The sequence below is a fragment of the Hetaerina americana genome, unplaced genomic scaffold (genome assembly GCF_022747635.1).
Source record: "Hetaerina americana unplaced genomic scaffold, ioHetAmer1.1.p SCAF_3, whole genome shotgun sequence".
In the NCBI taxonomy this organism is placed as follows: domain Eukaryota; kingdom Metazoa; phylum Arthropoda; class Insecta; order Odonata; family Calopterygidae; genus Hetaerina; species Hetaerina americana.
The window spans coordinates 20,216,844-20,234,729 of NW_027286874.1; the positions used below are offsets into that span (position 1 = coordinate 20,216,844).

Consider the following 17,886-nt stretch of genomic DNA (forward strand, 5'->3'; position numbering starts at 1 on the left):
GTAGGATACTGGATTTTGTATTTTGTTAGGAATCACAAAATATTTATTTAGTAGCTGTGTCCATCCAAAAAACCTACCTTAACCTGTGGATAACCTAATAATAATAATATGTATGTGTGTATATATATATATTTATAAATATAAATATGTTTTGTGTGTGTGCATGTATAAAATACTAATTATATAATGTTGATATTGGCAGATTAAGGTAGTTTTTGGATACATCCAACATAATAATATGCCTATCTTCAATGCCGCATACCTACATCCCTTTCATTTCGTCGAAGATGACAATCCTATTTCCTACCCCTTCCTCGTTTGCCCAACATTTCGCCGTCTTCCAAATCTCCTTGCAAAATCAAATTGCTCTGCATCGATCTCTGCCGCCTTTGGATATGTCCACTAATACGAGGCATATTCATGAAGTAAGGGCCGTTCGCTTATCTGTAAATATTCGCGCTTAAGAATACAGTTGCACTCCTGCAGCGCCATCTACTGATTCATTTAGAAGCAATTGCGACATTTGTTTTGTTTCAGAAGTCGTTTGCTTGTCGTTGCATGCAAACAATATTGTTCGCGACAATCGTCCATCCCGTCAGCTGTGAAGTGCGTTCTGTCATACGATTCTTGTACGCAAAAGGATTGTCGACTGCTTAAATTCATCGGGAATTATGCCTAGTTTATGGACCTACAGTTAAGAGTGAAGGAAAGGTTAGACCCGTGATTTAAAAAATGGACGAACAAATTTCCATGACGAGGAGCGAAGAGGCAGGGCCAGTATCCTGACCGATGAAATTGTTGCGCAAGTGGAATAAAAATTGCGATGTGATTGTCGATTGACGATTAATGGCCTGGCTGAACAATTTCCTCTCCACTGTCTACAATATTGTCATGAAAAACCTCGGATACCACAAATTGTGTGCAAGGTGGGTACCGAAAATGCTCACCGGCCACCACAAAGAGATGTCCAGTGGACGGGAGTATTTGGGCCGTTACCAACAAGTTGGAGATGAGTTGTTTTCTCGCATTGTTACCGGGGAAGAGACGTGGATATCCTACATCAATCCAGAAACAAAACAGCAATCGATGCAGTGGCGACACTCCTATTCACCAAAACCGAAAAAGTTTAAGCAAACTCCGTACAGAAGTCGAAAATTGATGGCTACCGTTTTTGGGACATAAACGTTGTTCTTTTAGTGGATTTTATAGAACGTGGGAAAACAATTACAGCCGATGTGTACTGCGAAACGCCCAACAAACTGAGACCATCGATCCAAAACAAACGACGCGGGAAACTGTCATCTGACGTGATTCTCCTCCACGATAACGCACGTCATCACACTGCTGCCAAAACCAATGAGAAAATTCAAGATTTTCGTTGGAAACTCTTTGACCATCCACCGTACAGTCCTGACCTTGCACCTAGCGACTACTTCCACTTCTTGCACTTGAAACAGTGGCTCGGTGGACAACGTTTCGAAACCGAAGATGAACTCATGAACGGCGTTGTCAATTGGTTCAACTCTCAGGCGGCGAGCTTCTATGCCGAGGGGTTAAAGAAGCAGGTGCAGCGGTACGAAAAATGCATAGAAGTGAACGGCGATTATGTAGAGAAGTGAAGTAGGTTTGTAATTAACTAAGTGCCAATAAAATGTGTTTCATATGAGTATATTTTTTCCTGTGACCAAACGGCCCTTACTTTATGAACATGCCTCGTATATAGTATAGATGATGTAGAAGCACTCACGAGAATAATACATTTGGACGGCACAATAGAATACAACAATAGAAATAGGTAAATAGAAAGCACGTAAAAGGACACTCATACGATATTTCAGAAAGTTTCAGCTTTCGGCCTTCTTCAGGTCAGACGCTGACCTGCAGAAGGCCAAAAGCCTAAAATTTCTGAAATGGACAAATGGGATAGGAAGAAAAGCGAATTAAAATTATATACTGGGTGCGTTCCGAAAGTAATGCAATTGATATTCCCACGCCGCTCCTATTGATCGGAGTGGGATCGAACCAATTGGAGAAGGTGGGGTGTGGGGCTAAACTTTGGCTTGAAACCGGTCCAAGTTCTCTCCAAGCTGTAGAAGCGGCAGGACATCAGCTTCTCATCAGTAAACCTCAGCGCGCCGATCGTGTAAAGAAAATAATGGAATCGACGATCGAGCAACGTTACGAATAAGTTTTTTGTTAAACTGAAAATATCTCTTGAGGAGACTGACAAAATGATTCGTGAGACTTACGGGGACTGCTCCGTCCTAATTACAAAAATGAGCAAATCAAAAGTGAAAACAACGCTCATTGTGTTTTTTGACAGTAAAGGAGTGGTGTATAAGGACCGCTGGCGCTGCCTACTTGGATGTGCTGGAAAGACTCCGAAAAGGCTAATCAGAACGAGAAAAGACATCTCCCCTACCAGGCGAGATCATCACGACAACGCGCTACGAGTCCGCGAGTTCCTCGCCAAAAAGCAGGTGCCAACGCCACCCCACCCCCCTATAGTCCTGACGTCGCCCCAGCAGAATTCTGTTTGTTCCCTCGGATTAAGGCAGCCCTGAAAGGAAAACGTTTATCGTCCAGATAAGATATCCTATCAGCCGTGACGAAGACCTTGCGAGAGGTCCCCTAAGACGCCTTCCAGGGCGCGCACCGGTCACGGGCGGAGTCGCTGGAAAAAATGTGTTGAGGCTCAAGGACACACTTCGAAGAATTTTAAGTTTTTGTACAAATCTGTTCAATAAATTACTTCAGAAAAATAATTGCATTACTTTCGGAACGCACCCTGTATAATGTAAATTAACTTCAAAATTCTTGCATATAGCATAATATGATTTGGGTGTCATCAAGGAAAAGTTAAATATTTGAATCATGTAACATACTTTGCTTTGGCATTTTCTATAATATGTTGAAAAATCATGCTTCAGTTGATAAATTGATGCATTTGATGTTTGAAAATTGATATATTTGCCTAAAACCGATCGGCATTGAGTCATGCTAAGGACTTTTCCAAAATAAGCGAACCTCAATGTTAAGAAATTTTCGGACCTCCTCGTGAGAGATGAGAGTGCATTATTTGTATTTTTAAAAATCTCCTCAGCTCAATTGAGGAGTGAATTTTGAGCATATACTACCGAAGTAACAGTTGTTCCAAACATCACACAATCTATGTTTTCACTGATATGTGACTATTTCTTAAACAGAATTAAAGAGAAAATAATTCTGATGTATTAAATAAATTTATAATAACTCGTATTCCAATGGTTCAGGTAGGCTTTGGGTGGACAGCCTGTTTTTACAATAAGCCCCTTCTTCAACTCTGCATACTTCCTTCCTCCATTCATACCGCCCAACATTGCCCATCCTATTGCTACCCTTTCGCTTGCTTGACATTCTACCCTCTATCAGTCTTCTATTACCCATCTCCAATTAAAATGCTCTGCATCAATCTTTCCTACCCATTTTTGACTTTCCCCAAAAATTCTTTGTTCTTTGCCATCATTTCCTTGTTTGTTTTCCTCTCTGTCCACTTCCCCTTCTCCATCCTTCTTCATACCCACATTTCACAAGCCTCCAATCTATGCTTATCATCCTGCTTCAATGACCACGTTTCCGTGCCACACAAAAGCACGCTATATATCAAATATCAATTGTATTTCCTCATTTTTGCTTTGCATTCGTAGAAATGTATGCAAGCATCGACGGTATTTTAAAAATGTACCAAAAGAAATGCCTGTATACGACCGTATAAGTATAGAATGCGGTCTAATGAGGTTTCCTTGGGATAAATTTTGGCCTTCCAACCGAAAAAGAGTTCCCACCCTGGTCTAGGTAATGGTTTAGACTATTCTGTAACGCTATAATGATATTTCTAAGCTTGTTGTAAAATTGAAACATTTGACTTAAACTTATAATCCTCGAGACCTTACAGCTTTTTTTTACACATTTTTTCGGGATGGGGATCAAAATATACCCAAGGAAATCGTCTGGCCAAATTTATTCCAAATAAATACTGTGTACACGTTCAAAGAGCCCTTTCCTTACATTTTTAATACTATTTTCTTGTAATACCTTATATTTTAGATCCGCCGAATTACCTCAGCAGCAATATATGGTTTCCTTCCAGATTTTATAGTTTCGTTTGCGGCTTTAAATATCCCTTTTTTGATATGTTCCCACTTTTCTTCTATTGTACTCAGTTCCCTTTCCTCACTGATCATTTTCTCTACTGCATCCTCATACTCGTTTCTTTAAATCTTTGAAGCCGTCACACTGAGGAACAGAGGCTGTAGAGACTGCCTTTCGTGTGGCTCCTACCCTTCGACCTTTCTGGCACGGGTGACATTACCTGGATGAATTATCATTGCTCTCATGTCATCGGAATACACAAGCTCTTCCTCCACGTCAAGGATGCAGTCCACCATACGAATATTACGCACACGGCAAACTTACTGACGAGAAAAGGTCTAAAAATAGTACGCATATTTTATGATTGCTTTCTGATAAATTGTCCCGCAAATTTTTGCTTCGGGAGAAAGTATTTTCGGAGAAAATTTATTAAATCAAGTTTTAATTCTGTTTGTAGTTCAAGACAAATAGCCGAGGCAGAAGTAAATCGTCCGACGGGTTTTTTTCGATGTTACGTTTCAAAATAGAGAAATCATGACTAAGCATGGACAGCCACGCTAGTTTCTATTTATTTAAAAAATGAGATTTACGAGACGTCTCATACATTTCATTTCGATAGCATTTTCTGAATTTTCAGACATATCTCTAAATCTATCTCTATCAAATGACGATAGTAAAAACGGGATCTTCCTGCGTTAGTTTGCATTGAAATTAACGTCGTTCGTGCTCTTATGGCAGTGGAGGACTCCCAACATTAATGCATTAACTATCCCGCCATCAGTAATGATCGTTCTCACGCGCATCATATCATGTGCAGAATTACATAATATTTGTGATAATGTTAAAATAACAGCACCAATCTGTATTAGTTTAAATTATACTAATTTGCGATGAAAAGCAGCCAAAATCGCATAGTTTCAGAAATCGGTGACTCAAAGACAACCCCCAGTTGTCTTAGAGCTTGTTTAAAACAATAATTAGAACCTCAAGAGTTCTTAAAAACCGTACAATCACATCATATCTGTTTCCGAAATACGCATTAATGACTGTTGCATTATTTTTTTAATTAATGAACTACGACTGGTTTGAAATTTGATTCTTTCAGTCACGATCCTTATCTTCTTAATTAATTTTGTAATTTAAAACATATTAACTAATGGAATTAAGTAGAAAACTGTCTTCTACCATATGAAATTACTGCTTTTTAAGACTGGCGGCTCGTGAAATGATAGATAATGTACGAGTTTTACTTTTGCATTATGTGTTTAGCTTTGTGCTTAATCGCTCCAACAATATGTCTTAATAAAAATATCACTCTAAGGAGTGTGATAGAGATATTATCCAGAAGTTGTCCAATCCAAGCAACTTTTTGCCAGGGTCTTTGAGAGTAACTATAGTGTTGATCTTTAAGGCTAAGCGCAAGGATTTCTCGAGCAAAGTGAATCTTAATGTCGATGGGTCATAGAAGTGAGCAGTAAAGGAAGCATTGTAAATAATCCAATCAGCAGAGGCCAACCAAAGTACAAGAGCTAATATTTACTTAAGAATTCTAGCTTACATATATACCTTAACGGAATAATAAGGTATGGCTTCGTCTTTCATATCGTGTGATGCTTCATTAGGAGTCATTGATTGTAGAGTTTTGTCTCAGAAAAGGACAAAGTTACTGAAATAGCGCAGATTGGCAAGGAGAAAGCTAGTCTTTTCATAGAAATGGGCTACCTATATCATCGGAGCAGAATTCCAAAAGATAATGGGCATAAACGGGAACTACGGAGCAGAATTGTGGAAATATAGGCTCAAAGGAGTTCAAATAGATGCCGTGAAGGCAGGGAAAAAAGTCGAGGAATCGGTTGATGTGAATTTATGAAAGAGTCATGTGATGTTTCTCTACCAGGCACGCTTATTCGGGTTTCTGAACTATCTATATCTCCGATTCCCCTCCTTGAGCCCCCGAACTCCTAAAAATGTTCGCCTTCTCTTCATGGTTTTCCCAGAGTCCGTCACATTTGTCATATCTCATCCATATGTCCTCCTACCCAATATTTCTCTGCCCACTCTCTCGTCAACATGCCAAACACGCCCTACCAGCCAATATTCATCTCTTCATCAATGCCCGGGATAACTGTAATGTTGGAAAGGATGCAATGTCATAATTGTCACTAGTTTCACCTGTTACTATAAAGCCCTGATTTACTATACCGCGAAACGTATTCATTTGTTTATTGAGATCGTTATACGTGAAATTTTTCCCAGCTAAATCTTGATTAATTTGACGATATGTTTCAGAATGGAAAAAGGGTGCCAGCCTCCCAATTATATCCCTTAATGCCTCCTTTTCCTTGGTTTATTTCTCTATCCCTATTCACCATTCCGAAATTATTTTGAATAAATTAATTAATCCCTACTTTTGACAATTCAAATATTACTCACATATAAAATAACTATTTAATGTTTATACAAGAAGTAAAACATATCTGAAAGAGAGCTATTTCAAAATTGTGCCGTTATAAATGCCAATGAGTTCCAAGATGGCGAAGGAAAAATAGCAAAAAAATTCAATAAAGTTTTAGGCCTGATGATATCAATTATTTTGTTATGCTGAGGTGAAAAAGGGCGTCTTTCTCTGATTCCGTGAGCCACATTCACTAAGTACGTATACACGAACGTTCATGAACAGTCGTAGGAATTCACATGTATCATCTCTGATTTGATTTCATTTGTCGAGAAAATTTCCTTGAGATATCATAGTTTATGCTACTTTTTAATGATAAGGAAACAATTATACAATCTTAGAGAAGTGGAAGGCCATCCACTTCTCTTAGTTTGTACTACAGTAATTCACTCACGGACGATGCTGCCATAGCGAAGGAAGGGGAGAACTTTATTCTATTAGACCAAAGAGCAAAAACCCAAAGATCCTTATTAAGACTGATCTTAGTTACGGCAGTGTCTGGAAAATTATTCACGAAGAGTGCATCTGCCAAAGGTGTCAGAACGCTGCGTTTGTCGATTGCTTTTCCGAAGCAAAGGCAGGACAACCTGAAATCCCGACCACGGCGTAATAAGCATTCGATGAAATGAGGCTTTGAAATTTTCCTACTCACGCATCCACCCTATTATCTCGATTTAAACCTCAAAAAACAATTGCGGGATCTGAAATTTGAAAACATAAAGGATGTCATTCAATAGGTGAAACAATGGTTTTTGACGCAATCCAATTAGTTTCTACAATGACAGCCTTTGAAAGGTCAAGAAATGCTGGGAGAAATTTATAACTCTGTATGGTGACTTTGTAGGGAAGTCTTAAGAATATCAAATAAAAATTAAGTTTCCATCTCAATTATTTTTTTAGTAATAATTTAAAGATTGCGAAACCTCGTCGTATATCCTGAATTACTTCTATTGAAGAGAACGGAATTTCTCTTTCTTTTTGAAGTTTGAGCAAAACGATCTCTGTCAAATGCCTTCTTTGCATAGACAAATTACACGAAAACAACTTTGTTATAATTGAGCAATTTCTCAACTATTTGGTGAAACCTTGACGTCCACCTCCTGACATGATTACCGCCATTTTTTCGAATATTAATCTTGTAGTTAACCTTAAAATCGTAAGGAGATTGATTCTCCTGTAGTTTCCTGGTTATATTGTCACCCTTATTTAAGATGGCATTAGTACTCATTATTTCCATTCCGATGGCACCAATTTGGTATCCGTAATTTAAAAAAATTAATTTAGCTGTTCCCAATTCGCAAAAACTAGCAATAATAACTTGGTTTCACATTTTTTTACACACACCACCTCTGCCTGCAATCTATCCAAAATTCAAAATTAAATCTGTGGTTAAAACATAATTCACACATACGTTGGTTGTTCAATAAGTCCTTTAAAAATAGGAAAACAAATTATTTAGGGTATTTTTTATTTTCACCCTCTCCTTTAAGCTTAATACCCTTCCCTCAGCGTTTCTCCAGCTTTTTTTAAGAGATCATAAACGTAGAATTTTGGAGGTCCTCAAAATAGGCATCTGTCTCGGTGATGACTTCCTCCTACGACGTGAATCGTTTTAGGCCGATCAATTTTTTCAAGTTTGGAAATAAAAAAGTCTATGGGGCCAAATTTGGTGAATACAATGGATTTTGCAATAGTTAGAATTTTAATTCTAAAATGTTTACTGCGCATATGTTTGCCCGTGCATTGCCTTAATGGAAGAGAAGTTTCTTCTTCACCAAATGTGGGCGTTTTTTCTTTATTTTTTCGCTCAACCAGGGCAATAACGACGAATATTCTCCATTTATCGTTTGTTCACTTGGCAAGTAATTGATTTAAATGATTTCGCGAGCATTCAAAAAAACCGTGGTCATCACCTTGATGGCCGATTTCTCTATCTTCACCTTCCTCAGATCCGGATCGCCTTTAGAAAACCACTGTTTTGACTGATCCATTGTCTCTGGAATGAGTAATGCATTCATGTTTCGTCCACGGTTATGCATCGACGCAGAACCTTATCAGGTTTGCATCGTAAAAGCACCAAATCAGCTTCCGAATCGACCACACGATTGCGTTTGTTCTCCACGGAGAGCAAACGTGGCACCCATTTTGCCGAGACTTTTTCTCACCCAAGTTTTCGTGCAAAATTGAAAACACTGTAGTAACTTGATATAAGCCTCTGGCCTCAACTATTTCGTGAAATTTGATCGTCGAACACTAAAAAAATCAGATCGTGGTTATCATTTCGGATGAAGTCATTTCCACTGGACGTGCCGAACGATGTTCATTATTTGTGGATGTACGACCCCCTTTGAACTCATTTACCCAATGGTAAACAGTCGCAAACACAGGAGCAGATTTGTCGTGAACAATATCCAACTCAGTATTAATCTCTTTCAGCGTTAACCCTTTTAAATATAAGTGTTTAATCACCACACGAGACTTATTTTTTCCATTTTTCTAAATAAACCAAGGTTTGTTACATCCATCGCCTATAATAAAGGAAACCACAAGATCGATACAGCTGAAACGTTAACAGCAGCCTAGTGTGAGATGAGGCCTACAAAAAGCAAACCTTTTTCGATAACACGAGCGCCATCTCATCGATTTTCTAAGGAAATATTGTACGACCCACATATGACGGAAGATTGTGAAACCACAAAGGTGGCGGGAAAGGAGAAACATCCAAACAAATATTTTCCGGTGAATTCATTACTTTTCTGCATGGGATTTTGAAATTTATCCATGAGAAGTAAAATAATTCTACGTCAATCTATTTAAGTCTTACGAATTTAATCCTATTTCTTTGATCTGATGTTAATGCCATGGATGAGATGTAACTTTTTAGAACTCATTCCCTTCCATGAACGTACATCCCTGAAGACTCTTCATCCTTAGGATAGTGTTCTCAAAGGACTTTCTTCCATTTACCGTAAGACATATCGAGGGAAAGTCATCGATCTTGTGGGGAGAAGTTCGGTGCTTACATTCTCGTGACCAGGTTGCACTCTGTACTATTTAATTAATTTTTAATTTTCGACGCAGCATTAGCCTGTTCTTTTCGATATCCCGGACAAATGCCACGGAGGCACGTAAATCCTACAATTTAAAGTGTCATTGCAATATACCTATATACCTACCTATTCAATACTTATTCGTTAAATTTGTTTACAATGAGTACATGATCGTTGTTTTCGAGAAAAATTTGTCTTGGATTTTCTACGAACTTATTGAACGAATCAAGTATCTTCATCTCCGCTTAGTAATTTTCAAATTGTAATTCATTTGGTTTTATATGCACTCTGAGACGCTTTTAATGAAACCCTCAAAGAATGCCCGACAGCAGTCTTTGACTCAATATTCATTTAAAAAAGCTCACCATTCTTACATTTTATTTTGTATTGCCATCAGAACGTTTGGTACCGTTTTAGTTTCATTGGAGCAAATCACGATGACTTAAAACTTAAAACGTGGGCACAGGTCAGGGGTTCCATTGTTATTCTGGAGGAAAAGCTATTTAACCTTAAAGATCGCGGGCTGTAAATCCGCGAATCGTAAATCATGAATAGATGTTGTGATGTGTATTCATTTTGCATTACGTGCCAATTTATTACGCACGTTTAAGTACTTAAAATTCAATTGCTGTCATCGATAGAAACCACCTCTTAGATTTAAAGTTAACGCTTGTAACAATTGTAAACGGAAGGAGACTTATAGCCATGGGTACCACGAAAATTAAGTTGCATCGAAATAGATAGTAGTGTTTCATATTTCTTGCATTAATCTAATGAATAATTAAATCAGCGTATATCGTGGAGAATAATACGAGAATTCTTCGCTGGATATTCCTTGACAACCGGGAAATAAGCTTGTCACTCAAGTGTCCTTCAGAGTCACCGTCTGCGAACTAAATTTCTAGCCAAAAATATGCGAACCCTCGTAACAGATATGCGTGCACGAATGACTACCTCAGACACTACGTTGATATGAATATTCTGTTGCTATTTCTGTTGATTTATCGTGGCGCATTTACCCTGCCAAGATATGACAGAATTGTAACCATTTACCACCGACATATTGTTAGTTGGCAATAATTATTCAGGCAATAATTATTAGTTGGCATTGATTATGATTGATGCCTTTTCAAAATGTAATGTTTAAATATTTATCTTCATAAAAAAATTGTGCCAAGTGATTCATTTTTTGTTCATTTCGTGGCTACCATTAACTTAGTTTACGAGTATTGGACATGTAATGAATTATCTTAGGGATCGCCCCATCAGCTCAGAATATATTCATGGCATCAAGAAAAAATTAAAGTGTCATGGCACTTTCCCAGAGTTGCAATGATATCCAACCAAGCTGGGATGACCGCCACCCCCTTAGTGGTATCAGGGGGACTATTTATTACATTGTATCACTGGCTTTAGTTTTTGCTGGACGACTAATAATCGTGTAAAAGTTGAACATTAATCTACAGGTATTAAACTGTTACGCACCACATTTAACCATTACCAAGATTATATCGAATATTTTGTTATATGACCCATTTTACATTTCTTTTGCCGAATCATCATTTATCAATACAAACTTTTAAATTCCTCTATTGATGGCAACATTCTTTCATACTTTGTTATAAAGCACGTAAGAGAAGTTATTTTTTATTTTATTGGAGTACGAGGCTTCAAAGGGGTACCAAGCTTCTTCTGAAATATTCGGTATTATTCCCGGGGGCTGCACGAATAAGAGACGGGAAGTCATGTCATGAGAATACGAAGAAAGCGAAAAACGCAATATTTCGATGAAATAGCAAACATTTTTACTCTTAGAGGTGATTTGATAAAATAATAATAATAATAGAATACAATTGTTAATTTAATGTTGAAAATGTACTAATATCTATGAAAATGCCATTTAAAAATATATTTCTTCGCTGCGATGATAACTAATCTTAACTAGAAAAATTAAAATGCATGCATTCGCTTTCATTAGTGAACACTGATAGGAAAGAGTGTGCCGCAGTCCCGTGAGATTTACAAAGAAAACGTGAAATTTGGTGCAAGCAAGCAAATAGCTATCGTACGAATGTCTGACATAGGCAAATTAAATTTTAACTCATTATATGGCCCTCAGTTAAAACATACTTACTCATATTGAAATGAAATGAAATAATTTACTTTGTAATTCCACACACTTTATTTAAAAAAAACACGACCCAGGTTTCGACATTGAACTTCACCATCAGCTGTGGAATTACAAAGTAAATTATTTCATTTCATTTCAATATGAAATGCAAATTCCATAAAGTTACGCCTGAGACAACAAAATACTTACTCATTATATTCTTCAATGTTTGTAATTTTCCTCAATCTTTGTCAACCTTTTCCGCTTGCCTTATGCCTATTCTGTTCTCAACATCCTGTATCAAAAGAGACCCATTAAAAAAATTTCATTAGTATTTTAATGAGTAGCATGGAATTATTTACAGAGAGTTTAGTACTTGACAATATAAATATGCAATAAAATAATTGCAAGGGAAAAATTATGATTTAAAAGATACAAATTTCTCACTCAACATTAACGGTATAAAATCTTTAAATCATCGAGAATTGAAGGATTTGGTTGGATTAATAAATAAATCTCGCTTAAGTTGTCCTTCATTCACTGTACCAATCTCACAAGGCTTTTTTTTAGTTTTATTTAGTATCCTACGAGCCACCCCCAGGGAGTGTGGCAGGAGATGATCCCACAGCAGACTACCCTTGACCCAAAACAACTTTCCCTCCTAGAGCGGTCGAACAAACGTTATTTTAAATTATATTTATGTTTTTTTACCTTAAAGTGCAATCAATCTCACAAAGTTGGGTAGTGAATGGAAAGTCGTGGTATTTATTTCATAACTGATAGCCCTAATATAGAAACATATTCCACTTCTTTTAAACTGCAAGTCACAATTTTCCCGGAAAAACCCACTTAAATCACAATTTTACCTGGGATTACTTCACTAATCCAATGAGGCTCTGTAAATGAGAGAATTTTTATAACTATTACATATTAAATTCAAGGAAAAGAATCAATCAACCTCGACTACTATAGGAAAGTATTTATTACACCCGTTATTTACGTCGTTTATCCAGAGTTTCCAATCCTGTTTTCTGCCCTTCCTCTCATTTTATGAAAAAATAAAACACCTTTATCTACATTCATATTTACTGGTACCCTGCAATCCACCGCTAGGGTTCGTGGCAGGAGTTGATTACACGCCACAATATTTTAGGTACAAAATACCTTTACCCCCCTAGCGCTATCGGGCAACGTTATCCAGATTCCTTATCGTTCGTTAGAAAAATGACACCTTAAATCTATATGTTCCACATTTATCTCTCTAATTTTATTTCATCATCTCTCGTACTGTAGCGCGACGGGGCTAATAATACATTTTCAACATCATCGCAAAATAGACATCTTTCCAATTTATGCAAGAGATTTTATTTGTAATTTAACCTTCGCTTCGGTCCCAACCTAGCTTCTCTAATGAGTTAGATACGCTACTCAGTTTATCATTACAACGTTTCATAAATTCAGCTCCACTACGTTATATGCGATCTAATTCGGCAATCAACCCAAAATCATGAGGATCCCATATAATAGCAACATACATGTATTCTAAATGAGGCCAAACCAGCGAAAGATAAGTCTCTGCTCTTTAACTCTTTCATTTCATTCCCTAAATACTTCCCTAATAAATCCAAATTTTCCATTTTATTGACTACCAGATGTTTGCCACACCTTTTCATGAAAATTCAAGATGGGATTAAAATTTACATCATGTTGCAATATGGCTTTTGATCAAAATCGACGGAAAAACACGTAGGACTGAGTAGCAGTATTGTTTGGAAGAGATTCTGCGTGGGCATTCGGTTCTGTTACGTGCGTTTTATTCCTCAGCTGGACACTGCGTCTGAGTTATTTAATGATTTCTCTAAGAACTTCATTTCTAAATATCCAATTGTTCCCGGCTCAACTTTGTGGAAATTCATGTTTCTTAAATGGAGAATACAATGTACCTTTCCACTGTCCTTGAACACTGGAAAGATACATTGTATTCTTCATTTAATAACTTCATTTCTCTGATATTGCTTTTCTGGTGCGGGTAATGGTTCTTGTTTTTAATTCATTGAAAGAAGCATTGCCACTGCTGATCTCATGCTCTTTTTATTTGTACAAGGTAATTTGGAAGTTTCGTAGTTTATATCCCCTCTCTCATTATTATTGCATAACGATCATGTTCGTTCTGGTGATATCAACTTTTTCATATGCCTCCTTTGATCACGCAATTCGATCCGTCCTTGTCCGTTGTATGTACCGTAAGAAAGCTTTTCTTGGGTTTGGGTTTTAATCATTGAACCATCGGGAAATTTATGACTTAATTTCAGTCACATAATAAAATAAACGTTTTGATCTAGAGTGAGTAAGAAAAATAAATTTGGCGTTATCTCACGAAAAAAAAATCTTAAAGGGAGAAATAATCACGACTCACTCCTGGGTCTCTTATAAGTCTACTACTATTGTTTTACCCTAACTCATGTTTCCTTTTCGTCATACCACCACCACACTAAGTGTCCATTATTTTATTGACTGGTCCCTCCTCTATAAGTCAAGTATTTCCTCAGAGATTTCTGCTAAATGAAGTGACTCTTTTCAACATTATCGAGCTAAATAAAACTTGTGGGGATGACTAAATAGAAAAACGACCTTTGCTGTCAACCGAGTAGGGTCACATCTTCCATCCATTCCACTTCCCAAATCTGTAATAAAAACCCAACGGTTTCTCAACAGCCCTCCCCTTTCGTTATTATATTATCCACCCCTACAATTTATCCCCTACCCCTCAAGTCGTTCCACATCCTTTTACGGAAAACAGCTCGAAACGAGGGGGAGGGGTGGAGAACGGCAAATTTCCCCGCAGCGTCCGTCCCCTTTCTCCTTGGTCGGGCATAAAATGACTTATGACCGCGCTGGCTGAGGCGGATTGTTGGTGTGGGTAGGAAATAACGGTGATGAAGACCCAAGTTTATCGGAACTGAGAGGAGGTAGGGGAGTATCATGAGAGGGAGAGGCGGTGGGGTAAAAAAAGGGGAGGGACGGAAGATCTCATAAAGCACGTGAGGCACGAGACTCCTGTGCCTCTCGGTAAGGACATTTGGGGAGGGTGGAAAAGAGGAGAGGGAGGAAACATTTTTTTTAATGCCCGAGCGGGAGAAATAGGTTTTACGTCGAGTGGTATGAGGAGGAGGGGTAGGACTGGAGGAGGAAAGAGATTTCTCCCGTCGGAGGGAAACTGAAAAAGACAGACTCGGCCTGGGGGCACCCGAACATCCCCGTACTCTGCGTGGCAAACCCTTAGTACTCCCTCACCCTCCTCCCCATTTTCCTTTTGGCCTCTGGGAAGGGGGCGGAGACTTTCGTTTTGCCCGCTTTTGCACGCAGGGACACCGAAAAAGTGGAAAAAATGTTTTCAAGGGAGTGAGCAAATAAAGAGTGCCGTGGGAGGAGGAATGGGGCGGGGGAAGGGGCAGGGGGTGAAGGAGGGCGAAGGAGGAGACCGAGAGAGGGAGGGAACGTTCCCCGAGATTGTCACGCGACAGCGGCCCCAATTAAACGACTCCGTCACAGAGTCATCTTCCTGGGCGCGCGCATTCTCATTCGTGGCCTCGTGAATGTTCGGTGCTCCCCATCTCGTGTGCGGAGGGTATCCTTTGAAGGAGGAAGGAATCGCTAGAGGAGGTGGCTTGATGCCCGCGATCACAGTTGAATTTATCCCGACGCTGGATACGAAATGGATAACGATGAAATCAGCAAGGTGAGTGACGGCGTGGCTCCTCGCGATTCTTCGGCGCCGTGTCAGTGAATATTCGCGTACGTTTGTGGTTTCGCGTCCTAACTTCCCTCTTATAATCGTGCTCGATGGAAGGGTAATAGTACTTAACATTCTTCTATCTCTTGTGTCCTTGCTCCTGGTTTTAATTTGATGAACATGCGACCATTTTTGACAGCTGAAAAAATGGTACACTCAGCACGGCAGTGAGATTATTTGAAGTTCTCCAATCAAACGTCGAGAAAATAATGACCAGCCCTATAAGGAGGTAGTAGATGACTGAAACAACACAGGTTATCATGCGGCAACAGAAGAAAATGAGTTTTATTGGGAAGAGAACTGATATTAATGTGTTGTTTAAGTTCTCTGGATGTCTAGAGCCATAACCGACTTGCCCTTACTTTTCCGTTATATGTATTCTGATTTGCATTCCATGCTTTTTAAGCAGTTTTCTAAGCAATTTAACGATTTTTATCCATCAAAAACCCCAATCTACCCGTTAATTCCTAGAGTATGACGTGTTAATTTTGGTTCCTATCATTTAATGTCTATTTTTCCTCGATTTTCTTGTGCCAGCTTTGAGAGACATGAATCCTGGTAATGCTTAAAAAACCCAAAACATTCCATCCACAAAACCAACATATCTCTATTCGATCGCCAATTGTTTCCTGGTTAGACTATTTCTTACGTATATAAAAAATAGCAGTTATCCGTAGGACAATTACAAGTTGATTCGTAAAAATTTGCTTGTAAAATTAATTGCAAAATCATATGAAAAATTCAATACCCAATTATTGGCAGACAAATGATGATGGAGTAAACAAAGATTTGGTGAAACTAAACCTTAATATTACATACTCGCTGTCAACCCTGACTTCTAAATTCTCTATAGAAAAAAGGTAGTGTACGTAACTGTGGATAGTAATAACGAAGGATAGGTTATAGCGTATGATTTTACACACCCGCACTCCGTTGATAATAATATTTGAGAGGACTTGAACCATCATAATTATAATCAATTTCACCTACAAGTATTCATTATAAGCACCAAATGTTAGTTTTTTTCGAGTTAGTTTGTTAGTTAGTATTTAGGGGAGGCGACCGACAGCTAAGGTCATTTGCGCCATAGGGGATGGACAGGAAAGGATGAAGGGTGGAGAGAAACCCGGCGTCGGCATTAGCCTACTCTTAACGAAAGGCGCCAAGGGGTCCACAGCTTAACGTCCCATCCGACGGACGGCGTATTTACTCAAAGTACACTCAACAAAGCACCTCAAGCAGGGATCGAGATACCACTGAAAAATAATGAACATCGCCGGGATTTGAACCCAAATCCTTAGGGTGGGAAGCCCGTACGACTGCTTTCGATAAATTAGATCTTCGGAAATTGTAAAACGGTAATGGAAATGTTATGTAGGACTGACCAGAGGACGCAGAGTATGCGTGGCTCATGAATGTACAATACTCAGTCATCGTTCATATCCATGAGATAACTTGGTCATTGCGCCATAGCTGAAAGTAGCGATTCTGATAAAATATAAAAGACCTTTGAATAAACTTCCATACACTTTAAATTACGTTGCCGCACAATAGTATTTTTTATATTATATTATTAAAAGGAATATAATGTGTGGGGTAGGTGGAGTAGGGTACGCAAGGGAAGTTCATCTTAATCGCAGGGTGGAATGATCTGATTTATTACCACAAAATGTTAGCTTCATTACAGTTTATAAGCTAATAACTAAATATTTACTTGGCATATTTTCAGTTTACAATGGAAAATGAATTATTTTTGAAAAAAATCTACCCCCACCCCGTGAAGGTAACCTGGCTCAATCAATAATTACATGAGATATTTTCATTGCATTCGGCAATAATTTGCATGAAGGTTGCGTTATGAAATAAATAAATTCATGTCACTGGCACCTAACGCAGAAAATATTTTTGAAATGAATTTCTACTCTGAAGGAAATAAATACTATATGTTTCTTGGCTAGCTATTTTATGATGCGAAGACATAATTAAGCTTAGGAAATGCGCTGAATTAAAATATTATCTGATACATTTTGTAAAATTTCATTCATTATTTTATTAAATCGAACTCAGCGGTTAAATATTACAATATAGTACGACTATTTATCGATCAAACACAAATATTTAGCATCAGAAGCTGGTTTTATTGTAATGCATTTTTATTAATGTCTAAATAAATGCATTAAAAATATTAATACATTTCCATTACATATCACTAATAATCATGAAGCAAATTTTTACCTATAATAATAAAAAGGATTTATTTAACTGGCACTTGCATCTATTGGCATGGGCAAAATACATTCTCCAAAATGGTAATATGCGCCGAGTCCCGGAAAACCTCAAAATGATA

General features: G+C 38.0%; 2 protein-coding genes across 2 annotated transcripts in view; one reads left to right on the plus strand and one right to left on the minus strand.

Moving 5' to 3' along the window:
* Nucleotides 1-11,987, minus strand: part of l(2)gl (LLGL domain-containing protein l(2)gl) — a 106,231-nt gene extending 94,244 nt beyond the window's left edge. Inside the window, exon 1 of the mRNA XM_071588706.1 lies at nt 11,957-11,987. The gene's annotated coding sequence lies outside the window, so the exon portion shown is untranslated. The remainder of the gene's footprint in view (nt 1-11,956) is intronic.
* A 3,451-nt stretch (nt 11,988-15,438) lies between these two features.
* Nucleotides 15,439-17,886, plus strand: part of Dhc1 (Dynein heavy chain 1) — a 171,885-nt gene continuing 169,437 nt past the window's right edge. Inside the window, exon 1 of the mRNA XM_071588843.1 lies at nt 15,439-15,485. Coding sequence (XP_071444944.1) covers nt 15,462-15,485 — 24 coding nt within the window. The 5' untranslated portion in view covers nt 15,439-15,461. The remainder of the gene's footprint in view (nt 15,486-17,886) is intronic.